Source organism: Rousettus aegyptiacus, unplaced genomic scaffold (assembly GCF_014176215.1).
Source record: "Rousettus aegyptiacus isolate mRouAeg1 unplaced genomic scaffold, mRouAeg1.p scaffold_m13_p_11, whole genome shotgun sequence".
NCBI classification, from domain to species: domain Eukaryota; kingdom Metazoa; phylum Chordata; class Mammalia; order Chiroptera; family Pteropodidae; genus Rousettus; species Rousettus aegyptiacus.
This window is the reverse complement of record NW_023416286.1, coordinates 21,991,592-22,019,400: the sequence shown is the minus strand read 5'-3', so window position 1 is coordinate 22,019,400 and position 27,809 is coordinate 21,991,592. Positions and strand designations below refer to the sequence as shown.

General features: G+C 34.3%; 2 protein-coding genes and 1 pseudogene across 2 annotated transcripts in view; 2 read left to right on the top strand and 1 right to left on the bottom strand.

Moving 5' to 3' along the window:
• SGCZ (sarcoglycan zeta) overlaps nucleotides 1–27,809 on the top strand; it is a 781,719-nt gene that overhangs the window by 112,840 nt on the left and 641,070 nt on the right. The gene's annotated exons all lie outside the window — the stretch shown is intronic.
• LOC107502682 (60S ribosomal protein L38-like) lies at nucleotides 2,907–11,284 on the top strand. The gene is made up of 2 exons (XM_036228999.1): nucleotides 2,907–3,047; nucleotides 4,282–11,284. The coding sequence occupies exons 1-2, from the start codon at nucleotides 2,907–2,909 to the stop codon at nucleotides 4,534–4,536; spliced, it is 396 nt and encodes a 131-aa protein (XP_036084892.1). The 3' UTR covers nucleotides 4,537–11,284.
• Nucleotides 18,708–27,809, bottom strand: part of LOC107502673 — a 76,995-nt pseudogene continuing 67,893 nt past the window's right edge.

The window sequence follows — 27,809 nt, the reverse complement described above, 5'->3', positions numbered from 1 at the left end:
TAAATTATATATGCAAAAATTAGTGGGACTCATATCTAAGCAGAGATGATCAGTTATATGTCGATTCTTTGGTTATTACAAGGCTTATTTGATTTAGCATCGATAACAACATGGAAAGTTAATTGATTGTAATTAACCAAAGGAAGTTGGGAAATTGATATGAATGTTTCTAATCTGTGCTTTCTTTGCTTTCATGGTATATTTCTAATTTTCTCTGGGCATCAATGCAATATAGTTTGTATTACTTTGTGTTAAAATCTATATACCAATATACTTTTAAGGGTAGATATTTTATCTAAACATGACTCTTAGTTATAAGCTTCAGATAAGAGAGTATGCCTGTTCTCAAACAGAAATTTGTCTGTGAAGTAAATCAAAGGAATAAATAAATTAAATCCAACTGTGAAATTTAGTGCTTTGATCTACAGTTTGGGGGAGAAAAAGCCAGGAAGTTAAGTACTGTCTAAGGAAACCTTTTGTACATAAATAATCCTCAAAGTGAACCTTTTAGAGTAAGGTCATTTTGGGAAATGACAGAAAGTCGAGGAAGCAATAATCAAAGAATTGTTGCTTTATTCAATTAGAGCCCCATTAGTGGTTCTTTAAGTCATACTGACTTGATAAGAAGGTGGAAAGGGAAATAACCCCAAAGTTACAAAGGTCCTCTCAGGGATAATAGATGTAAATTATAGACAAATAAGTATTGAAACATCATTCCTAAGTCCAGGTCACTTGGCAATGACTTTGCACTGGACATTTACATACCATATGTCCCAGTTTACAAAAATGAAGACAGAGATCTCACTCTTTATGATTTTCACATGGATTTAGTAATGTCTATAAATCACTTAGTGTTTTGGAGATTATCTCCCCTACCCCCAGCACACTCTTCCTCTGTCTCTGCCTCTGCCTTTCTCTGTCTCTGTCTTTGTCTTTGTCTCCGTGTGTGTATGTATATGTGTATATATGTTAATTAACCAACATGTTTGTTGACTACTCAATATAGAGTAAACACCAAGTTATGGAGGGAGTGGGTGAGTGGTGGGGATTCAAAAGTAGTCAAACTAAACCACTATGTCTTTATAACATATGTATAATATATAGCACTTGGCTCTTATTTTTAAGAAAATTATATCCTAGTTATGATCACAAGTAATAAAAGCAACATATCTAAAGAACTACACAAGATAGTAGAACGCCTCAACCCGTCAGGCAACTTGGGTGTTTACATTTTTTTCTCATTCAATTTTAGTTTCCTTTTTCTTTATTACAATAGATTTCTCACGAATGCAGTTCACATTCTGATGTCTTGGAGGTTAAGACTTCAGCATATGGATTTTCTGGGGACATAGTTCAGCCCAGAGCACATACCAGGGATGCCAGGCTGGTGCTGGAAACTCCTGGGCTTATTGAAGAGTAGATGTGGGTGACTATAATTTCACAAGCTGATTCATTCAGTGAAACAATGTGGATGGAGGAGAGTGACTAGACATTATGAATGGTTTTGTTGCTTCTAAGAAACAGGTTGGAGAAATTTAAAGGCTAAAAACTATATTTATACTAGAAATCCTGTGTCATAATATTTCATTAAGAATCAGCCTGGAGCATATGAAGCATGGCCTGGAGCCACCTCATCACTGCCTTCCCCATTAATAAATGATCCAAGACTCAAAGATAAGAAATAATCGAGATATAACCGGCATGGAATGGAATCTTTACAGAATGCCAAAAATAAATAAATTTTTAAAAATTAAAAAACAAAAGAAAAGAAAAAACAAATGAAAAAATTCACTAGAGAATGGGCTAGAGAAGAAATGGGACCAAAATGAAGAGTTAAAGAGGATGAGAGAGAATTTGGCAAGAAATCTGAAATGCACTTTTTTGGTAGTATCTGAATATAAGAAAAAAACAAGGAACAGGAAATGTTTTAATAATACAATTGAAGATAATTTTTTTTCAGAAAAAAGGGGAAAGTTTGAATCTACAGAATAAATGGACTAAACATATCCTCAAGAAATTAAGAGAATAATTTCAGTTGAGACATAGCCTAATAAAATAACTAAGTATGATATTTTCCTAAGCAGACATGTAAAATTCAAGTCATTTACAAGGCAATAATTAATTTAGTTTTATAGTTACTCACAGCAATAATCAGGACTAAAAGATAATATACCTATAAAATTTTCAAAAAAAAAAAAAAAAAGCATAAGCCGAATAGTTTATACCAAAGCAAGTAAAATGTCTAAAAAAGCAGCAAACACTTCTTGAACGTGTAAGAAATCAATGAATAGCTTCCATGGTCTTTGATGAAATGATGATAAAATACAGCCAATATTAAGTTAATTAAGACTGGCAGTGAGCATTGAATCTAATTAAATGTAGGATAAAAGACTAAAATCAGTGTGAGAATTGTGGTTTTAAAACAATGTAAAAATTATAAGTCCTGACAATGTCAGAATTACATGTCTTTAGAAGGCTGAGCTTTGGAGGAGGGAAGAAGAGAAGAGTTGGGAGATTGTTCAAGGATGTGGATTTATAAAGCTGAAGGTCAAAAGATATAATTCAAAACTCATAAATCAGGTAACATAAATATCAGTTATACCTAAATAACATAAAGATAAACATTAAGAAAATAGAATAATTGCGAGGGGAAGGAAAGTAGATTACTTAAATTTTTCTTATGGTAGAGAAACTAGAGAGAAAAAAGCATTAGGATATTACATAAAATTATAGTTATAGTGTAAGCATGAGAATAAAAATACATCTAAATTATCAGAAGAAATGTAGAGAAAGCAAATTGTATATAGAAAGAATATAACCTGTAATGATAGAACTAAGATTAAATGTTTGTGTCACATCAATAAATGTAGATAAGTGTGAATGGACCAAACGTTCTATTAAACCAAATGACTCATCATTTGGATCAAGAGGCAAAATTCAACATGTGCTCTATAAGAGAAATTTCAGATCCTGCTTATGGCTTTGCCGGGAGTGGATCTGAAAGAACCAAGTATGGAAATGAGAAGACCAGTCAGAAAGCTACCACAGTTTTTCACAGGAGAGATGATGGAGCCTTGATCTGAGACAGAGTGGATTTAATAAATCAGGAGAATCTGAGAGCAGAAAAATTTGTTATTGATTGGATGTGGTATTACGAGAGAGGGAATAGGTTTCTCATGGTAACACCATCCACTGAGACAGAGAATATTGTCTCAATTCTATCATTACAGGTCTCTACGAGAAAGATGGTCCATTTATCTTCACCTCTTGAGTTGGGTGGGTCTGTGGGTTACCTAAGTAGATCTGCTGGGCACATAGTACCTCCATAAATTCAAATCTCGTTGGACAGATCTAGTAGGAAGATACTAATTTGGAACTTTTCCCAATAGAGAGAGTAGAAGGAAGTTTATATCTAGTCTGTGAACTATATGTTAAAGACAAAAATGAAATTTAAGACAGTTCTGGAGTTCAGCCTTGAAGGAGGAGGATATTATAATGGAGATGTCAAATGAGAGGGAAAAGAAATTCCATTCTTCCTCATATAGAAGAGTTGAGTTTCTTTGATTGGTTTCCATATTGGGACACACACTGATTTTTAATATGCTAATTAGGACTTTCTAATGCTTATGATAATCTAATTGTCACATCAAGATCTTATTTCTATTATTTTACAGTAGAAAATCTTCCAAGCATAGACTCAAAATTACTGCAATAACTGCTACAAATAAATAAAATGCACTTGTATTCTGATGCATGGGTTTACTTAATGTTAATAGCCCAATTTTTCTAATTTATTTTTTATCATATACAGATTTTGAAACGATTTTGTAGTAATTCTTAACACCGAAGCCATTCTAATGTCTCTTAATGGAACAAAAGAGGTAAGTCAAATATATCCTTAAATACTCTGAAAATCTCACTTTTCCTATTATTTATGACAAAATTCCATTCTATTACAGCTATGAGTTTCCATAAGGAACATTCCTCACAAGTAATTTAACATTTCAAGTTGTTAAAATCGCTTTGAATTAAGCTTCAGAATTTAAAACTCTACCCAAAGAATGCTGTAATTATGTAGGAATGCACGACTTGTCAAATACAGATTTTAAGCTCCCAATCTATTGAATCGAAGCACAATCCATAAAAGTCTTTGCAAAATTATATTCCTTTTTGAGGGGGTGGCATTCTATGAAAATGTTCTATTTCTTTTTCCTCTGTGAGAAAGAAGAATAAAATAGTAAAAGAAGGTGAGTGTCTCTGGGGCGGGATCCAGGGGAATAGGTGGGTAATTCGAGGTACAGCCACACACTTTCCACCCTCATAGCCACACCTCACAAAATTGAGATCAAGGACTTCCTGCTCACAGCCAGAGGAAAGGATGCCGAATCTGTCAAGATCAAAAAAGATAAGGATAATGTGAAGTGTAAAGTTCAATGCAGCAGATGCCTTTATACCTTAGTCATCACAGACAAAGAAAAGGAAGAGAAACTGAAGCAGTCCCTGCCCCCTGGTTTGGCAATGAAGGAGCTAAAATGAACCAGACATGCTGATCTGAACTGTATCGAAATTTTAAAAATTAAAAAAAAAAAAATAGTATAAGAGGAAATGCAAGGGAGGAGGAGTAGAGAAAGGGTGGCTGGACCTGTGCAGAGAAAGGCAGATTGGAAGGGAGAAGAAAGACATTTATTTGACTTTCCTATTGTACTTAAGCACGTTCAGGAGTACAGAAAAATGTGAAGGCACCGACCTGGAGCCACATTTACCTCCCAGCTGGATTGGGACTAGGGTGGAGACGGAAGTGGCAGGAGACAAAGAGGGCAGACGAAATCCTGGAAAATAGTTACTACATGGAATAAAAGATAAAGGTTAGGAAACTAAAGCGAATAGTTTATCTCTTTACTGAAAAGGACAAAAAAGGTATGTTCATAGCGAAGTGGGATTATTCAAAGAAAATGAATTCTGTGGGAACTTTGGAGATATACATCTCCTTGCCATCTTTTTTCCTTATCTCCTTTCCTATTAACTTCTACCTCTTTTACTACAATTACAATCTCTTCTCCACCTTTTTCTTTCTCCCTCTGTCTTCCTCTCTTCAACTGCTCTCTGGCCTCCAGAATCACTCATATAATCTCTATCATACATACTTTTCTCCTCCTTTCTTGTAATAAGTCTACCTTTCTTCCAAATTCTGAACATTTTCTGAGAAAGACCAAGTAAATAAGTACAAATAAAAACTCACAAAATAAATATGTTTTGATGTGTTTAAATTTTCTTCATTTTCTTAGACTTTGGGATGGAAAAAGAGTCCATTATATATTCTAGCTTTGTCTTTTAAGTATCTATTAGGAGTCATATTACACAAGAGTCTTATCTTTTAATGTTATCTATGTGTGGTATTAGTTCCGTGAAAAATCGATACTTGGTAAGTTTATAAAATGTTGATTTTGAGTGGGGGGATATTGTTCAGTATATGTCGAATGATTTATATTTCTATCCAGTACTTATGAGTGATTCCTTAATGCTTAAATTGCTTTAGAAATAATTGATTGGCAAACACAAACTTCTTTTAGTGAATTAGACTTCATGGCAGAAAAATATTGCCTGAAAATAGCAATATATGCAAAAATTAGAAGCATTTGTCTATTTTGCATGTAATACTAAAGATGTTTAATATAATTTCTCCTTTAACTCTAAGTAGCTTATGTTAGTGCCTGGAGTAAATGAGAGGCAACTGACATGACAATCTCCAGGGCAGAATTGTAGTCTAGGCCCTGCCTCTCACCAGCTTTGTGCCCTTTTTCACTTCACTCAAAATCCCTGGGCTTTGGCTTTCTCATTTGCTAAACATTGAGTGTGCTATGCTAGAACAGCAAGGTCTTTTAACTCCGTACCACCATATTCTTTTAAAAAAGATACTTTAAAAGTCATCATCATGCTCATTTCCTTTTTAAAGTTCAGTCTGCTTTTAAAAGAAAATGACCCCATAAAATGTCAGGCATTTTAAAAATGAATACCATTTTGGAATTTAAATATGTTCCTATGTCTAAATTATTTAGATACACTCTAAATCTGGGAAGTACATTTCATAGTTAAGAAGTACCTATCCCTAAAGTAGGAATGATACTATATATATTTGTCTGAATACTATAGTCTTCCCTCTCTATCTTCGGGTTTTACATCCATGGATTCAACCAATCAAAATATTTAGAAAAAAAAAGAAAAGTAATCCCAGGAAGTTCCAGAAAGCAAAACTTGAATTTGGCAAGCATTGAGCACTGTGCTGAATCCAAGTAAATGAAGTGATGTGTAGACATACCTTGCTGTAGCCTATATGAAGATATAGGTTCTATGGAAATACTAAGTAAATTTATATAAGAGACTCGAAAAACCATGAACTTTGATATTCAAGGGGTCCTGGAACCAATCTTCTGTAGATACCAAAGGGATGACTATATATCTTGTAATTATTTATATTTTCTAGAACAAATAGAAAAATATCTTTGTATTGTTTGAACTGTGAGGACAAGAGATATCTAAAGAAAGATGTTAATTTAAATAATATATTATAAAATTTAATTCCAATGTATCTGAACCACTTTTCATGAAGATGGCTCCAAAAGCAAAGAAGAAAACCCCTGACCCTCCCAAAACAGATGGCAAAGCAAAGGCTTTGAAGGCAAAGAAAGTGGTGCTGAAAGGTGTTCACAGCCACAAAAAAAAGAAAGAAAGAAAAGAAAAAAAGATACGTATGTGCACATCACCCACCTTTGATAGCTCAAGACACTGCTGTTCAAAAGGCATCCCAAATATTCTCAGAAGAGCACCCCAGGAGAAACAAACTGGACCACTATGCCATCATCATGTCCCTCCTGACTACTGAGTCAGCCATGAAGATGACAGCAATATACTTGTGTTCATTGTGGATATCAAGGCCAATAAGTACTAGATCAAACAGGCTGTGAAGAAGCTCTGTGGCATTGATATGGTCAAAGTCAACACCCTGATCAGGCCTGATGGCGGGAAGGCATATATATGTTAGACTAGCTCCTGGCTATGATGCTTTGGATGCTGCCAACAAAATCGGAATCATCTAAACCGGGTCCAGTTGGCTACTTTTAATCATAAAATTGTTTTACTGAAAATAAAAAAGTATCTGAACCAAAAGAGATTAAAGCTATAGGCCATTCAGTATAGTCTTATTTAGGGCAAGCTCTGTGACAACTGATGGGTTAGGTACTGAGGGCACAGAGAAGAATGAGAGTTCCAGGAGACTGAGGTGTAGTGATTGGTGATGTACAATCAGATACACAGATACAGGGTGGTACAGAGGGTTGAGTCAAGGTACTGGGCTAAGCTACTGCATAAGGTGATGTTTCAGTTCAGTTAGAAAAGATGAAAAAGTATATTCCACGTAGTCAAGAAGATGATGGCCAGAGGAAAGATCGCGGGAGGCAGATGACAGAGCGTGGACAATGGCTCAGATGGAAAAGCAGTATTATGAGTTTGGAGAAACCAAAGTGGTTCTGTAAGGCTGGAGATTAAAAGGTAGAGAAAGTTTCAGTGGCAAGAGAGGAGAGAAGGAACAAGCAAGGGGCACAAGACTAACACCTTACATAGTATATTTAAAAACTTACAATTTACCCTAATTGCATCACAGAATGAAAAAATGATTTCATGAATAGGGTGCCTTTTGGAAATATTATTTTAAAATACTAAGGAGAATAAACTGAGGTTGGAGGCAAGAAATAGGGATGCCAGTCAGGAGACCATAATGAAAGTCTGTTTGAAAGATGATGAGCTATGATTTGTATATTTGGGCTCTCCAGAGAAGGACAATATATAAATGATTTTAAGGAATTGACTCATGAGTTCTCTGGAGCTGGCAAGTCCGAAATTCACAGAGCAAACAGGTAGGCCAGAAAATCAGGTTGGAGTTGACAGTACAGTCTTGTGTCTGAAATTCACAGGACAAGCTAGGTAGGCTCAAAACTCAGTCCGTGTTGTTATGTTGCAGTCTTGAGGCCAAATTTCTTCTTCTTCAAGAAACCTCAGTCTTTGTTCTTAAGGCTTCAACTGATTGGATGAGGTCATTTACGGAGGGTAATCTGCATTACTCAAAGGCTACCGATCATATGATCAAATGCTAATCATATCTAAAAATGAACCTTCACAAAAACATCTAAACTGGTGTCTGGTCAAACTGGGGACCATAGCTTAACCAAGCTGACACATAAAAATTAACCATAACAACTTATAATTTTCATTAATTGTGTGTATCAATTTATTGTGAATCATTACTTAGAATTTACAGATGGTGTGATTCTCACTCTTGCTCTCTCCCCCTTCCTTCCTCCTCCATGCTAATTCAAATATCTAAATTAAGATAGCACTAGAAAATGCAAAATGAAATTATAACCAACCAATATTTTCGCAGGTTGTTATCAGCAGCTGCAAAAATAGTCTGATTATTAAAACAGTACACAAAAGGTCATTTCTCTGAATTAAAAACAACAACAACAACAAAGATCCTGCAGTGACACAGCACACTTGCAGTGCCTTTCTCTGCCATCTTGTCAGCTCAGCAGCACTGGCCTTTAGTATCTGTGTCTCTATATGAAGCCCATGTTGGGAAAGACTATGATCGATTTATGGGAAACTGAACATGTCTTTGTCCTTAAAATTAGTCTTCTCTTTAGCAGCTCTTAACCTAATGCACATAACTTTTTAAAACTTCAGAATATAACTTCCAGCAATATCAGAGAAGCCACACTTCTGTGGACAATCTTTTCAAGGCTAGGTGTAAGGTTCTTTTTTGGATCATCGAAAGAACATCATTCTAAGAGGCATGTATTGCTCTCTAAAAATGAATTTTACATTTTGGAGTGGAATATGTTTATTTGGAAAAAAGGGTGATCATTTAATGGAATCACCTCTATTAAACAGATTAAATCATCTAATAGAATTATTAAGTATATGAAATGTATTGTAAAGGCTCTTCAGTTGTCCCGTTGGAACTCGGAATTTTTTTTCTTCTAACCTCCCCACTGTGATTCCTTAGTTAGTCTCAACTTTCCTGGTTATGTTACTGTCCCATATTGCTGGCCTCCGTATTCAATTTAATGTTCTATATCTACTCTCTTAGCTAAAAAAGCAACACAATTAACATGTGGCAACAGGTTATGAGGTAGGTTAGGGTGGGTTGGTGTGCTTTATATTTAAGGCATTGTGTAAGCCTTTTAACATGCTGTCTTTGTAGAGAAAATGATCTAACCACTGAGTTGAAATTAATAGGAAAGAATTAGAGTTTCAAAGAAATCTGGCAGAAGTGAGGTGGGTTCACTGTTGCTATTGTATTTTTGGTACTCTTCAAATCACACACTAGATATGTAAATAATTTAATCTAATTGCAATTTCTTTAAGGTTCCATACTACCTTGATGAACTATGAGTTTCATAAAGATGAATTTCCTACATAAAGACACACTTCTTAGGTGCCCAGGCCTTAGAGTTATTCTGCATCCCCTTCCTATACCTGGACATGAGACATGTGCAGCAATGAGAAGCTGCCCAGAAAATAAGTCCAGGTAGATGGAGAAAGTGGCTCCCCTAAATTTAGATAAGTTGCTGGGAAACAGAGCAGGGGATTTCTATTGGTTACCAAACTGAGGAGAAAGAAGACGATTTCACATGCTGAAGTTTGTGGCAAAGGACTGGAAACCTGTGGAAATAGATACAAGTTGGTTTCTAGTCGGTGAGAGCAGCTCTGAGCAATTTTCTGAAAAGAAGTTGCCTGCCTGATTATTACAGGTTGCTGCTCATGCTCAGTGGGAGGCCTCAGGAAGAGGCAGACAGTATTCAGCTGATTTGCGTCTATTTCATTCACTTTTCCTTTATATTCACTTTTTAAATTATATTCGTAAGCTCCTCCCCTGTGAAGTGTCAAACAGATGAGGCAAAACTACCCATCCAAATGTGCTGCCCACGAAAAACCTCCACAGCTGTCTTTGTTTTGGCTTTCAGTTTGGAACCCAAACACAAATTACAGTATGACATTTTAGAAGTCATGCATATATTGTGAATTTTTTAATGCAAATTTTTCTGAACTTTGAGAAATTCATGTTGGTAAAATGGAAGAGATGGAAAGCTCTTTCACACTGCTATAATGTATGTTTATATTACTTTATTTGATCCTTGTACTCTTGTGAGGTAGACATGACAACTGCTTTGATCCAATTATACAGAACATTTTGTTTCTTGCTTAAGATTACATGTATAGTAAAAACAGAATTGTGAGTAGAACTTAGGTTTTACAAAGTCAAATCTTGCTCCCTTTATTACATCACATTGAGCTTTAAAGATTTCTCAAAGAAATTTAGCTGCCCTTCAAAAGAAATCATGGGGTTATAGGCTAATTGTTCAGATTAAACAAACAACTAGAAAAATCCTTTCCTAGAAATCTAGTAGGAAGGATATCTTCACCTTTCATTTTATGATAGCTCATTTTGTCAGGTTGCCTCTCTAAGTACTTAAAAATTATAAAATATAAGCTTCATTACTAAAGACTGTAAATCAAAGAGGAAACTTAAGTTAATGACTATTACTTTAGAAATCAGTTTTTTCTAAAGGGTCTTTTCCTTCCCTTTAAAAATGAAGACACATTAGTATAAAATCAGACTCTTCTTACATAATTCCTATAATAGAAGTTACCTAACACTTACTGAGCATCTACTATGTACATAGTATCCCAACTCTACTAAAAGACTTTCTCTCCATTTTATTGAGTACTTTGCTAAACTATCTGAGGCCCTTGGTGAGTGGTAAATCTAGGATGGAAACCTCAATGATTTGACAGCAAATCCTATGTTTTTCCTGCTACACTCTACTGGACTGACCTCTAAAACCATAAGGAATGAAAAAGCTACACTTATTCAGCTAAAACTACTTCATGTTTGCATTTCCAGGGACTTAAAAGAAGTTAACTACATAGCTTGTAAAATATTAAATCTAAATATCACACTGAGTCTTGAGTTACTCTTTAAGTAAAATCCCTGTGCTGTAAAAATCCATTTGCAATAAATTTTCGTATGCAAGTAAAGGATTTCACAGCCTTTCTGCAAAGCCCATAGGCCCTTTGCAATTTGTACTCCTTACATTCTTTCCTCTGAGTGCTTAGAAATTCATTGTTTAGTCTATTACCTTAAATTCAAGCTCTAGTCAATTACTACATATTCATTTTTATTTTAGGTATATAAATGTCTTATGTCGCAAAAAAAAAAAAAAAAAAAAAAAAAGCTATACATACTGAAAGTGTCACCTGCGTATTATCAGTAACAGAACCATCAAACAAAACATGTAGTTACAGGGAGCTTTCCCAGTCATCTTCATATACAGGAAAGACTTCAAAGATGACTCTTAAAATTGAGCTCTCATGATAATATGCAACCATTTAGTGCTTTTAATTTTCTGAATGTAATTATTTATGTGTCATAGTCCTCCCAAAATGTAATTATGGTGATCAGAAGAATATTTTGAAGCTTGCTGAGAGGAGCTAATATCGTCATCAAACTTTTAGGTGTTTTTCTTTGGGGTAGTTAGTGTAGAAATGACATAGAGTAGAGGAAGTACTACACATTTTGCTCTAAAAGAATTTTTATTTGATATTGATAATTTTGGTCAGTTCTGAGTGGTAGAGAGTTTTAACTTTAAATACGCTTTTTTTTTTTTTTTACTCCAAATACTTCAGGTGTGTGTGCGTACACATACACTTGTGTCTAGGACTAAAAAAAACCACATAGAATGAAACCCATATGCACACACACACATACACACAACTATGGCTTATAAAGAATAGAGTACAGGTTTTAAAGTAGATAAGAAATAAGAAAAATGGAAATTTTTATTAATGTTTAATAAACGTTTATTGTTTATTATTGAGATGAGTGATCTTGGAAAGGGAGTGGGAAATGCATTCTCTGACCTTGCAGGTGATCTTGAGTTCTTCTGGTTAGGAATATGCTAAGATGACTAGAATAAAAAATGTTAGAGTAAGATTATGAGTTTGAAGTAAACTAATATATTAATTCCATGGTGAGCAAAAGTAAAGAAATACATTTAGGGGACAATGATCAGAACTGTACTAATATGACGTCAGAAGTATAATTAACAATGGAACCCAAGAAAAGAACATGCAGGTTCCCAAACCGGAATAATGCTGGGCGGCCTTAATCAGAAAGAACATAAGAAAAACTGTGAAGGCAAATTCTACTCCTATATAAAATCTTAAGGTGTGCACACATGGAAAATACTAACACTTACATGCATTTGTAATATACATAGTAACCTTGTAAATATTCAGCATTTCTACACTTTGAATAATATGTTTTCAAGACCCTACACTGACGTAAATTATGAAATCTATATGATTGCAATTTGGTACTTAGAGTATGGACTTTGATTATCACATGAAGAAAAAAACTTTTGTATAATGGTTCTGGCTACTTCAATTTCAACAGTAGTTTCTTTTTGTTCAGTAAGGTTTAATTTTTTCAATATTAGATTTTACTGTATTTCACTCCTACTGTTTCATAAAGTGAATGTAAAACAGACATTGGTATTGGAAACACAGAGCCTATAAACCTAAGACTATAGAGAAAAATTGGAGCCAAAGAGATCAGCAAATATTTAAACTCCATCTGTGGCTTTCTTGGTTTAATTGAGTTGACTATGTGTTGAATGATGAAATAATGTTTTTTTTAAAAAAGAATATTTATTAGAAAAATATCTTAAATGGTATTAATATATCTTTGAAGATTTTAGCAAATAAGCACTTCTTGTAAAATACACTTATTGTTTTTAAGTTTTGCATATTAAATTTCTAGTGTATTTTGCAAATCACATTGTATGGAAAAATAGTATGGGGATGAAAAGATAATGGATATTAAACTGACAGTTTTACTAGCTATGCAATTTTTGATAAATTACTTAACTTTTCTGAACATCAATATTCTCATCTGTAATTTGTGTATAAAAGGACTATATCATAAGTTTTTATGGCAATAAATCAATATAACAAATGTAAAACAATTATCACAGTCCCAGGCACAGTTGGATATTCAAGTTGTAATTATTACATGTTCTAACACTAAACTCGGAATTGTTGCCACTGGGCCATAGAATAGAAAGACCAGGAGATATATGTAGAACTGAAAAACTTCTGCATAGAATGGTTACCAAAAAGATAAGTCTCTCCAGAATGGGAATTGGAAAGCAAGAATGAGTATTACAATGTTGAGTGGTTTTCTCACTATGGGACGTTAGAATGAGAGGTTAACTCTCTGCTCCTTATTGTCTTTGGATAAAATCTAACTGCTCATCTATGAATTTCAAAGTTTATATTGATGTGACCCCTGTTCACATTCAGTCACATCTTTTATGACAGTGTTTTTATATTCTATGACCTTAATATTTCATTCTAAACTACTTTTAGTCACCAAGGCGTGCCATGACATCTGTGCATGGTACTTTCTATTCCTAGAAAATGATTGTTCAGGTCAGTTGAGTATTTCAACTGACCTGTAGGTCTTGTCTTGGTCATTATTCTTTTCTCCATCCCCATTTTCGTTAGACGCCTCTCTAACATACTGTTATGCAACGGCATTGCACACAAGGTGTGGAGGAACTTTTTTAATGGAATTGCTTAATTGTTTGTATCTCTCACTAGACTGTGGATGATGGCTTATGCTTTACTTCTTTACCTTGCAGAGCACATGGCATAGAATAGGAGGCCGATAAATATTTATGGATGAAAGTAGAATTCTGAAGTTGATAGAGATAAATATAAATGTAATCAGAGAAATTCATATGAAATCATTTTATCAAGTTCAGAACACTAAAAGATGGTAAAAAATTAAGGACAAATATATTTTGAACAATGGCATGGCAAAATTGATGAATATCAATTAGAAGTACTTACATTAGCATTGCCCAAGACACTAGTGAATAAGATTAAGAACCCTTATTCTCCCAATAGCTACTCCTAATACTCCCTGGATGACTTAGTGATTTAACTCCTTTTGGCTATAGCAGGTTTATCTATAGAATAGGGATAATAAAACCTATATATCTAAATGCAGAGGTTGAATAAAATAATTTCTTCCAGTTCTAAGACACACGACTCTTTAAACAACTGTGAAGTTAAAGACAGCTAGAATTTGTGATATAAAAATTTCAGTTTTGCATATTTAAAAATAATTATTGTAGGTGTGCTGTACATTAAAGCAGGAACATAAAATATAATCATATACAGCAATAAATGACTAAATTTATACAGTTAGGAATTATAAATAGCTAATTTCAATTTAAAAATTATAGGTATTTACACACAATCTACATATATATTTTAAAAGACAAAAACTATTTTAGAAACAACCATGTGTTCAAATTTAGTTCATGGCTATTTCAGTATAAAGGAGTTTTATTTTCCTAGTTATTGATTATTCACATCTTATAAAAATATCAATATAGAAAATGAATACAGATTGTGTAAAGATATTACTTTTGAAAAAGATCATATTTGCTTGTCAGTTCAGGCTATTTTTCATATACAGAAAAATGCTTCCCAACTAAATGTTCCTGTATGATAATATATCGGGCTTGGTGTCAAACTTTTTTTTGTCAATAAAAATCTTATAGTGAGACACCGGGTGGCAGAATTTGAGAGTTATCAAATGGAAATAAGGTAATCTAAAAGTCTAATAATGTACATGCACTAAAGAAAGAGAAAAGTAATATATTGAACATACATAAATTATTAAAAAATAGAAGAAGTGAAAGTAATTGAATACACTGGTAAAATATTTTGACTTAAAGCAAATGTGTCAGAAGATGTCAAAGAGAGCAGGAAAAAACCATAAAAGTTGATTATGAAAATATTAAAAACAGTAAGCAAAAGATAAAATAAATCTGAGAAGTCCAAACATAAAACTTAGTCATGAAGTATATTATCTTTACAGATACAAAAATAAAATATTCTTAGGCTATTAGAACAGTTACCATAATGTACCTCAAAAGAGAAATGAGAGTGTAAAAATAACCCCCAAGATGACAGAAATATAAAAAAGTAAGATAGATTCTTAAGTCCACTAATAAAAATGCTAGAATAAAGTTATTAACAGTAATTGAGTTAAGATAATAGAGAACTGAAGTATTAAGCAAGAATCCAATTATTCAAAAAAGGAATTATGTACTTTAAGTTTCTACCGAGTGCTCCAGTTCATGCTATAAAGTGCTAGGTTTACAGAAATAGACATTATAACCTTAAAGAGTACATGGTTTATTCAAAGAATTCATTTCGTGACTTAACAGTTATAATACCATGTGATCAGTGATGCTATAGAAAATAATAACAGTAAGCATTGTATCCTAACAAGGTTTCTGGGGTTAGGGAGAAGTCTCACCAGGAAGGAATGTTTGCATATAGCCTTGAAAATGAGGAAGTAATACCAATGTGCATGTGTGTAGGAGAAGAGGTGGAAGAAAATGGTATTTGAAGTAGAGGCCAGAGCAAGTTGCGAGGTACAGAGGAATGAGTAATACTTGGAGCAAGTAGCTCTATGTGATTAAAAGATACATGAGCATGAGTGGGCAAGAGGTTAGACCAAGGGTAGATGATCAAGGTCCAGATTTTAAAGGGCCGACATGATCAGATTTGTGCATTAGAAAGTCCACTTTGCTGATGTTGTATGGAATCAATTCAGGAATATTAAGCCTGAAGACACGGAAACAGTGGTCTCAAAATAGCATAGGGAAGAAATAAGAATGATGCATATAGACTGAAGGTAAGTGGACATAGTGATGAAACGAGCTCAAAGAACCAAAAGGACACCATTATACTATATCTGTGCAGGACAGCAACAGAATAAAAGTGAGAATGACTAAGTTGTGGGGTTAAGTGACAGCGAATGATGTCATTCAGAGAGAAATGGACTTCTAGAGGCCTAAGGTAGTAAGTGATGAATTCTCCTTTAGATATTTGTGTCTTTGTGCTTTTGAGACATATAGATAGATATGTTGAGTAGGTATTCGAATACATGAGTTGAGTCTGCAGAAGTATAGTATGGGTAATACATGACCATGAATGAAATCACACAAGCATAAAATGAAGAAAGAGAAAAGAATTTCCATTGTGAGGAATTTTGGAAAACACTGATATTTTTAGAATATGTAGAGAGAATATGTATGACAGAAACTCAAAAGAATATCCGAAAGTGTAGAAAATATGAGTCTTAGTTGCAGGCTTAGGTTATTAAATGAGACCAGAATAAATATTAGAATAATGAAAAATAAAACAATTTCAGGGAAGCAAATTTTTTTCTAATATATAGAGAAATACAAACTTTGAATCAAGGCACTCTCAACTACAATCCTTAGGCATGAAATGAAACAAGAATGACAAAGCAGTAAAAATTCTTCTTAGAAACTATAGAAAGTTGAATTTAAATAACACTAATGACTCAGTTTCAAGTAAAAATGTCCCATGACCTCATTTAAGTCTTGTTCCAGAAGTTTTCCAAATTATGGCAATAATAACCAGCCACACATACTGGTTCACAGGGCTTCTGTGAAGCTCTATGTGTGTAAAAAATAATTTAAATCTTTGGAAAAGCAATATCTAAACTCACTTCAGAATAACGAAGACAATACAGCGATGGCAAAAGTTGAAGTGCATTAAAGCAATCTGCATTTTAAAAGCGATTCTGAAAGATCATTCATGGTCATGAAGGAATAAATTGGGCTACCTTTTTCATTGTAATAAAATTTGAATAATTGCCAATAATTTGTTAGTAGAGTTTCTAAATTATTTTATAAAATTTAATATGATTGCTTTTTTTCTAATGCAACTTTTCTACATATAGAGACTATTATATAAGCCAGTTTTTTATTTCATTTTTTTTTCTAAGGAGAGGCAGATTGTATTAAAAATAACAGACGATTGCACTAAACACACATTTGTTGGGAAAAGAAAAGAAATACATCATGTTATTAAAATGTCATTTTGCGTTTCTAAGTAACAGAATCTCTGTGGTCAAATAAATTTCCGTTAAACTACCAACTGATATGAGTAAATCTTTTATAAATTAGAACCTGCTAAAATTACTTTGTTTTGAATAAGCTGAGAATTATGTTCACAATTACCCAATTTATATATGAACTGTCCTAAATGCTAATTTAACTATTATTGTGATACTCAGAATAAAGAATGCATCATAAATTGTAAATCCATTCTAAGGCAGTAGTTCTTAACTATTTGAAGGATGAACCCCTTTGAGGATATGATAAAGGCTATGATGAACTCTCTATACAGAAAAATGCACATGTACAAACAGTGCATGCATCAAAAGATTTATAAAACCTTTTCCAAGTCCTCTAGGGATTCATGTACTGTAGGTTAAGAATCCCTTTGAGGGTAACTTCTAAATTAACTTAAAATAAATTTTACATATAAATATTTAACATGAGTTAAGAATAAATCAGAGTTAAAGTTAACTTAAGGAAAATTACCTTATTTTCCACAAATATTTGGCATTGATTCTTCTTTGTATTTAGCGATATTTATGAGACTATAGAAAAGTTGGAAGAATAAAACAATGAACATCTATATACTCTTCACCTACAATCACCAATTAATAATATTTTGTCACATTTATTTTATCTATTTCTCTTTCCATATCCGTATCTATACATACATACATACATACATACATACATACATACATACATACATACATATTTGCAGGAGACATAGTCTGTTCCATTTGAAAATAAGTTACACATATTATAACATGTCACTTCTGTATGAATCTTCCATATGAATCTAAGATCAAGGACATTTTCTTATATAACCATGAAACAATGATCATATTCTCTCACATTATGAAACTTAAGAAATTTAACATTCATTAAGTATCTTCTAACATACAGTTCATATTCAGGTTTCTCAACAATGTCCTACCTAAACAATTATCCCAGCAATGTCCTAAATTGCTATCTATGTGTGTGTATTATTCAAGATCTAATCTGAGTTTACATCCTAACCCTTTAGTCTTCTGTAAAGTATAAGTTCCCTGCATATTTGAGTGTTTCACACCTTTATTTTGTTGAAGGATTTAAGCCAGTTATCTTATAGAATGTCTCCTAATCTTTATTTGTTTGATTGTTTCTTCATGGTTAGATTTAGGTAAAACATTTTTGTCAAGAATCTCACACAGGTGGTGTCATGTACTTATTTTTGCATCAGATTAGAAGCACACAATGTTGAGTTGGCCCATTATTGGTGATGCTGAGACATTTGGTTAAGGTGGTATCTTCTCCTTCTTATAATTAAGACACTACGTTGGAGGTTTCATTCTAACTCTATGATTCCTTCTGTACTCATTAGTCGACATTCTTCTATAGGAAAAGAAAGCTCTGACCCTTTTGACATTCTTTTCTTTGTTATTAAAAAAAAAAAGATTTTGCATTTGACATATTATAATCCATTGTCATCGTTATTCTTTCTGAGGTGCTCAAATTGTGTTCATGCTGGCTTCTATGTTCTGTTCACACGTCTTCAGTGATTTTTCATGCCTGTTGGCAATGAGCTGTTTCAGGCGCACCTCATACTTTCCTGGCCTTGACCTGTTATTTGCCATTTCTCCCAGGAGTGTTGGTTCATTTAGTAGGAAATGGTCCCTTAACATGTTTAAATGTGCGTTTACAATATTAACAGCACTCCATAAAAAAGTGTGGGCTTCAAAAAAACATGAACAGATTTCTTCTTTCTTCTGCTCTAGACACAAATTCACTTAATTCTGAGTATGTGGTGGGTTCCATTGTTATGTTGAGGTCAGTAATAACAGAAGATAATTTCTCCTTATTCTGGACTTCCAGAATCTTAAATTCAAGTTGAAATGTAATCACGTGGCAATTTCCTGATAATTTGTGTTCCCATAGAACTCTGTATACTCTTTTATGTCATCTCAGTGCTTGTTAGGTTCTCTGTCTTCTAGGAGTGGAGTAATTTCTTAAACTGATGCCAGTAAGGGTACTTGAAAATAAAAGTTCTGATTCTAAATGTTCATGATTACCTCTCAGATCTTTTGAAGATTCCCATCCTTCAGAATCTGATTGGTGTATTTCTTGAAATGATTTCTGGATTTGGGCGGTGTCTTTCCCAGGTGCCGGTGGCTCCTCGCAGGCCCAACTCAGGACCACAATCTTGGCTTCCACAATAGGGAGCTAGCAGTGGGCTTCTGTAAGGCACCTTTTAAAAATTTATGCAAAAATCATCCTAACAGAAGAAGGGCAATATAAACAATCAAGTCACCAATCACCTTCCTCAATGGGGACTAGTATTGCATATTAAAAGTGCCCATGTCAGCTGGCACACTACACAATTTTGATTGTTTATATATTATAATAATTTTCAGTGGACCCTGTTTTTCTCCTAGGAAGTTCCGAAGAAAATGAAGTCTGTTAAATTAATGGGAAATCATACAGAGAACAATGGGACTACATTAATGTTGTGCCAGAGGAAAGTTTACTTTTGATTTATTCTCTAAAGAAAAGATAGGCAAACTACAGAGGTATCTGAGATATGAGAATGAGATTACGTGCTTTCAAATCATCTTCGAGCACATCGAAAATGCTGAACAATTGACATTCTTGCTAGCATGCCTCTTGCGGACTCCTAGTAGACAACACTTTGTTAGCCTATGGCTATTTACTGAGTACTCTTGAAAAAATTAAAGCTGCATGCATTTGAATACATTTCCTAGTTCTGCATCTTTACTAACTCAAATGAACCAAGTCGATTAAACATATGTAGTAATATTTTACTGTACATGAGACTATACAAAAAATCTTAAAATCCTCCAGAAGATTAAATGCTATCAACTTCAGTATTCATTTATAAAATAATGTTTTTTTCCAATTCTTAAAATAACGGCTTTACCTGATGCTTCTTAAAATTATATGAAGGTGTTAGGTTAAAAATATTTTATTTTAAAATCGAAATGTCATATTTTGATTTTAAACCAAGTTTACTATCACTTAATGAACTCATGTCTCCTAAGTGAGTAAAATGTGTATGTGTGTATAATAGAAATGAATCTATTCAAATGCCTACTGGGCCATCCTAAAACTCACTGTAGCTACACAGAAACAGTAAGAAGGGAGTGGTAGGCCTCTTTTTCCAGAAATGTGAACTCTAAAACTTGATTTAGTCAATAGTTTAGTTACAAGTCCTAAATTTGAATTTTAAAAAGTATATGACATTGTTAATGGAAGAAGTGATTTTATTTTTAGGTTTTATTTACAAATTAAATAGGGTTTGTATCATTGCTTGGATGAGATGCCTATCTTATTTTTTACTATTGTTATAAGTTTACCTTTTCATTGAATGTCATAAAAGCTTAACAGTGTTTTTTTTAAGATGAAAGTGGTTCTTATAAAGAAGTGAAAGTGGAGTGCATATGAAAAGCAAGGATGTAGCATATTTAGGGATTGATTGTAGCAAGATTTCTTTAAAATTTTTATTTTCTCAATTACAGTAGAACAGAGTTTCCAGCTCTGGTACAGCAGAATATTTCCTATCAATCTGATCTTTCACAGATAATTAACTCTAGGAAAAATTTGAAAAACAACTACCGAATGCATTGGAGAGTGACAAAAATTCAGGCAGATACTAGATAAGAGTTAACTCTTTGGAGAAAGAAATAGCATTAAGTAAAATTTTCATTCTAATAGCTTTTAGCCAGAGCATCTTGTGACATTTCTAACATTTAGATAAACTATTTTACTTTTGATGGCTTGAAGAACTAGAGGACAGAGTTTGGGTCAGTCACAGCCACTAGAAATGGATGGGTGAATTCCAGAAAAGAAAGACCCAAAAATGGGAGAAGGAACCTCATGTTCTGTGTATAAACTCCATTCAAGTTCTGATTGGTCCCTGAACCTCAAATGAACATGAACCTCACATGTAATCTCACATGGTGGAGAATCTAAGCAATCCAACTAAGGCTTATACCTAATGTGAGATTTGAACACCCATTATTCCTGGGGAGACAGATTTTTTAGTTTGAGTTTAGCTATGTTAAGTGCCCTCTAGAACAACAGCAAGCACGATACAGCACTCTTTAGAGGAATAAAAGAACATATATTTCCACAACATAAAGGTCCCAGAGTTAAGGGTACAAACCACCTCTTTGTCCCAGAGGGAGATATGACTTCATCTCTCAGACATAGCTTCAGACATAGCCCTGAGAATAGCTTGGATAAAGAGCAGCCAGGGCCTTGAATTGACATACCTTCTAAGAACTCTTGTTCAGGGACTCTTGGAGACATGGTAAGTTGCTTCCCTCAGCATTAATTTTTCTATTATCAACTGATCTGAGGGTAAAGAAAAAAGAAGTTCTTAGACTAAAGAATGGAAAGACTTTGAAAAGAACCAACAACACGAAACAAGAATTCTAGGGCTCTATGAGAAGGTGGAAAATCCTGCTCACTATTCATAACATGCTAACTGGTTTGCCAGTTAATATTTTCCTAATCACCTTCTTTTGCTGATGATTCTATATGTTTAGAGAATCAATATAAACAAAAAAATACGTAAACAAATTTTTAAAAGTGTCATCGATTTAGGAAGATTGCATTTCAAATATTTGAAACCTTATTACGTATTTGGATGATTTCTTGTTTTCATAACAAAAATATTGAACTCGATGGCAATTATTTTCTAGATTTAATCTACCTCCCAGTTGTAATGCTATTTACAGCAAGGCTTTACATGAAGACATGCCCTTTTATCGAGGATCTGAAAGAAGCAATTGCTTAAGGCTTTACATGAGGACATGCCCTTTTATTGAGGATCTGAAAGAAACAATTGCTTAATAAGTGGTGTAAACAAACTGGTCATAGTTTTGCTTTGGAAATTTACTCACTAAAAAAAATTAATTCATTAATTTATTTTAATAAATACAGCAATTCCTTTAGCAAATGTTAACTTGGGGTTCATCTGCTATATGCAAATATTTATTTTTATTTTGTAATTTTTAATTAAGAATTCTGCATTAAAGAATTATAATCATAGATATGTTTATAGAAAAAAATTTCTTATTATGTTCTAAATAAGAAATATAAAACAACCTCAGGCATTTTAATTTTGGCTTATAATGCTTTCAGAATTAGCAAGAAACTACTATTTCAATAAAATCATTTAATAAAAAAAAATCATTAAAAAATGTGACACAAAGAGCCATTTTAAACAAGCCATTAGTTTAAAAAAAAAGTTTTGATGTAATAAATTTCCCAAAATACATTTTTTCAAATACAATTTTTCATCTGTTATCTGTGTACAATGAGCATAGGCACCTTATGGCCAAAGATAATCCAACTATTTTTAAGTTACAATAGTGAGGATAAAACGTAGCACATCTCATAATCTGCCTGGTGACCTTTTAACACAAAACTTCTTTGAGAGAAGACGTGAGATCCAGGAAACATAATCCAATATCAGACATGTTGATGGGAAGTTCTATGATTATCCCAGTGACGCAGGCTCGGTCAATAATTTGTACTGAAATAAGCAGATGGAAATATCTGGGAAGAAGATCTCTAGGGGAAAACCAAATGGAATTAACAGATTGACTGACAAATTAGATCATTTAGTATTTAAAGGTGTTTGACAAATCTCCTTAAATGTTAGCAAAGTTAGCATTAGGTACACAAATAATTAAGAAAAAATAAAAACTTATGGTAGAATTTATTGTCGTATATAAATATTTACTTGGTATCCTCTTGTCAAAAAGAAGTGTATTATGTTTGGAAGCTTTGACCATATAGTGACATAGACTACATCGAAGCAGAAACTTTAAATGAAAGTTGTGGTTCAGCTCAACTTCCTATATTTTCATCTCACAAAAGGCATGCCCCAGATTGGGTTTTCTCTTTCAGCATAGGCCATGGTCTAAGAAAGATATGGGGGGCATACTTGAAGCCTACCTATAGCCTAGATGAAACATAAGCGAAAAATAAATGTTGTTGAAGGCCAGTGAAGCTATGTGGTTATTTGTTATGCAGCATGTTATGGGCTGAATTGTGTCTCCCCTAAAATGTATATGTTGACATACCAAACCCCTCACTACCAACCGTATTTGGAGATAAGGTCTTTAAAGAAGTGATTACAATAAAGTAAGGCCTTAAGATGGGATCCTGATCCAATATGACTGAAGTCTTTATAAGAAGAAAAAGAGTCACCAGGGATACATGCACACAGACAAAAGCAAGGCGAGGACACCATGAGAACGTGGCACTCTGTAAGCAAAGGAAAGAGGCCTTAGGAAAAACCATCTCTGCCCGCACCTTTATCTTAGATTTCCACCCTCCAGAACTGTGGATGATAAAATTCTGTTGTTTAGACTACTCAGTCCGTGCCATTTTATTAAGGCAGCCTTAGCAAACTAATGCACAGGTAACCTAACAAAAACTAAAAATGTTAAGAAAAAGAGAAAACATAATCATGATACACTGCTTGGCTACCAATGAAAACATTTACATGGTCATAGTAATGAAACACTGACAACAAAACTATATAGCTAGTTCTTCAGAAATATAATCAAAATTATTTAGTGTATGTTTATGTGCCATGCACTATAGTTAGTGCCTTACATGCATATTTAACCCTCACACAATCTTTCGGGCCGGATATTATTATTTCCATTTTGTCCACACTCAACTATTAAATGACTTGCCTGTAATAGAACATTGATTAAAAAAAAAAAAAAACTATGTCCAAAGTCATTTTTTTTCCCACTAGAACATACTAATTATTATCGGAGAAAAACTGACAAAGATATGTTATAAATCATAAAGCAAATTATTAACTTACTAAAGTAAAAAGTATATACATTATTATCTTTTTAAACAATGTACCAGAAAACTGAAGCTTGCTGAAGGTCACATAGAAAACAAGAGAGCTAGAGCCAGTGCAGTGTAAACTCAAAACTTGTGTTCTTTCTATTATATCATCTTGTCTATTTCAATAGGAAGTCAGATTCAATAGATAAAATAGAGTTCAATTATAGACATTCTTGCGGGCTTTGGTCTTATTAGAAGAGAAAATAAGTATTTGGTGATATTCTTTGAAAAATGAAGAGACATGGCAGCTTTTATAAATAAAATGAACCTGGCAGATTTAGAATAGCAAAAAGCTCCTAAAATAACCCAAGTAAAAAACAAAACGAAACAAAACATTAAACTCTTAACTAATTGTTAATTGTTCAGACATGACTTTCTGTATGTCTACTGTGCTAAAATCCTTGAGCTAGAAAGGACTGGAACTCACAAACATCCTTCGTGTCAGTGTCTTCCAAGCAGCTACACCAGGACCTTCTATATCCTTCACAGTGGGTGGGCATGTTGAGTGGTAAAGATGATGGTGGCGTAATGACTCACAAGAACTTCTTTGCTGATTTTTTTTCTGGATGTCCAGATGTTTACATGCATTTACTTTGGTAGCAAGCATTATCAGACATTCCCAGTGAGTAATTTATAAAGTTTTTAACTATAATTCAATATCCAGGTCCTTCCGTTTCTTGATGGCCTCATCTCCATGACTCACTGCCCTACTCAAATGCTGGACCTCATTATCACCAGGGACAGTACTGTCTGTGAATCAGTCAGAAACCATTAGCTTAAGCAGAAAAGGAATTTATCGAAGGATATTTGGTAGCACACAAAGTCTTTACATAGGCCCAAGGACCGAGACTGGAGTCTTTGCAGTATGGAACAGTACCCAGATCTCCCCCTCAGGGCTACTCGGGCGTGAACACCACCGATGCCACTATTTAGACACCATGGCAGGCCCCACCAAGGCAGGTGCAGGGTGCGACCTTTGCCACCATTGCCTCTGGAGCCGGATGAGTGTTTTATCACATTTTCTAAATGCATATTTTTGGGGGTAAAAGCTTATCCTAGCCACCAACTTTGGAATCAAATTCTGCCATAGAGTCTGATAAATGGATTGCAGATTACAGTGCTCCAAGGGGGCTGAGAAAGTGAATTTTAACTTCTAATTTAGGGAGGCAGATACTCCTAAGACAAGGAGCTTCTCAGATAAAGGAGTGGTGGTTGATGTTTTTAAGTAGCACTCTGAGCCCGAGAGAGAGAGAGACAGAGAGAGAGACAGAGACAGAGAGAGAGAGAGAGAGAGAGAGAGAGAGAGAGAGAGAGAGAGAGAGAGAGAGAGAGTACTTTGGAGTGCAATAATCCTAAAATCTCTGAAATATCATTTCAGCATCCCAGATATCTCACTGTCTCACAACTAGTTTTCATTCTTCCTGCCCTTTTAATCTGGCACCCCCTTTCCAAAAGTTGTGCAAGTGCATCCAGACTGCTAGTCCGTTGACTCTACCGCTTATTCACTCTCCATTAAACATTCTTGCTCCATCCTTATCCAGTTTAGATGCTATGGGTTCATCATTACAACCACTTCCTTGCAAAAATGCTTTGCTCCCATGTTGGTGTTTCCCTCTGTCCTGCCCATGAAGCAAAACCCCAGTCAGGGGTGAAGCCATCAATTGTCCTACTCCACAGCTGCTGCTGAGTACCTCTATACTGCTCAAAATATCACACAGTCCTACTGACTAATTGTCCTTTAAAAGAATCACCAAAATCTCAAATTAGGCATTGAATACTGCCTGGCATTCTCTGCTAGCCTTTAATAAGTTTGCATATTCAGATGGTGCCACATTCCCAATTTTCTTCCTGCCCAGGATCCCCTACTGCTCTTCCTCCTCACTTCAACCTCTAGCGCTCCTACTACACAGATTTTAATCTCCCCAAGTTTTCTCCAGTTTGACAAATAATAAATCAATCTTCTTTGTTGCTCAGGTGAAAATTAGGGTTCATCCTTAAGTTTTCTCTTTTTTTTTTCTGTCCTCACATCCCATTTATCATGAACTTACCAACTTTACTTCATTTCTACTGCTTTCACTGTAGGCAAGCCACTGTTGTCTCTCACCTGGCCTTATGCCGTGCCACCCATGGTCCTCCTGTTTCTTACCTTACTCTTTACAACCCCTTCTCTAAGCAAACAGTCAGAGTACATTCTCTTTAGTGTAAAATTGTCATCTCAATCCCTGGTATAAAATCATTCCCACTGAACTTGGAGAACCCTGCTTCCTCAGGATGGTCTGAAAGTCCAACATAAGCTATGGCCCCAATTCTTTCTCTTAAAATCATATTTCATTGTTAGAAGAACATTACCCTTATCAAAAAGTATCTTGTTAATTGATTATTATGCTTATTTGTTGTTGGTATCAAAGAAGCATCTACTTTTACCATCCTAACTAAATTGTCTACTACTCTTTATTTTATTTCCTTGTCTTACTTTTCTTCACAGTCCTGATGACTACTTGATAGTATATTGTTTATGAACTTACACGATAAAATTTGTCTTGCCACACCAGAATGTAAGCCCAAGTGTCTTATAACCAGAGAGTCTCCATCACTTTGAACTGTGCCTGGGACAGATTAGGCTCTGAAATTCTTGTGTAAATGAATAAATTAATAAATAAATTAAGTCCACGATTTGAGAAAATAAATTCTTAACATTTTAGGCCTGGAAGGAGCATTTTTATTCATTTAGTTGAACATGGTTAGCTCTGAGTGAGAAAACCGAGGCCCAAAGAGCACAGCTAATTATTGGAAGAATTGGAACTAATTACTTGTCTGTCATCTAATTTACATTTCACCATATCACATTGTGTCCTTTGTAAGTAAATGAATTCCTTTTTATTGGTCTTCATTTTTCTACATGCCTAGGTCTATTATCCCTTTAAAATGTTTAGTCTATTGCAGTTGCTTCATAAACTTGTTTAATTAATAAATGCATATAATGAATACTGTAATAATGCATATTGATAAATTATATCACCTAGTAACATTTGGACTCCTTTAGAAGATAGAATCTTAGATTATTTCTGGAATATGATGCTATTAATATTTTCTCTTTTGGTCATAGGAAGAGGAAAGTAGTGTTTGTGTGCATCGAGGACACATTTTAAAGTCATGGTGCTTATAGGAAAACCAAGTAAGGAGTCTGTGAATAGAAAAAGATCAGACTCTTTCTCAGACAGCATTTTTATGCGAATCCTTCCTGCATTTACTTATTCAAGATAAGATATGATAATTCTTCAAGGAGGTTTGCTGGCTGCACATGGAGTGAAGCCACCCTTCGAACATCTGTACTTCCCATATGTTCTTCCCCCAAAAATGCTGTGCTCCAGCCTAATGCCGATTGGCCCACACAGTGCTAATCAGGGCACAGCAATGCCAAGCATGTACACCTGATTAAGGACACTGCAGCCCACACTCCCTCATGGCTGTTGGCAGCATGACCTCACACACTTAGAGCCTTGCTCGTACAATCTGGCAGAGGTGAGTGATCGGCTGTATCCACTCTTTATATATCCATCCCCTTCAACTTCAGCTTGTCTGCCGTAAACGTTGCCTGTCAGAATGCTGAGCAATAGCTTCAAGAGGTGAATTAGGTCCATGATGACTAACAGGTGCTGCATTGCTGACACAGGCACAATCTGGGGACTTTTTAAAAAATAAATTTTACACAGTTCAAGTCACTAGGAAGGTGGATTTAATGAAGCGGAGCAGTATGAATAATACTGACATTTTAGCTCACATTAAGCTTGCATATAAACTGAGTTTTGAACAAACGTCCTTAGTCAGTTTTGAGTATGACTTTATCTGGAGAGGAAA

Bases quoted from the DNA above. Each gene is read 5' to 3' on its own strand.
- LOC107502682 (XM_036228999.1), top strand. From the start codon at position 2,907: ATGACTCATCATTTGGATCAAGAGGCAAAATTCAACATGTGCTCTATA. The intron at 3,048-4,281 runs GTTTTTCACAGG...CCAGGGGAATAG, and splicing joins CCAGTCAGAAAGCTACCACA to GTGGGTAATTCGAGGTACAG.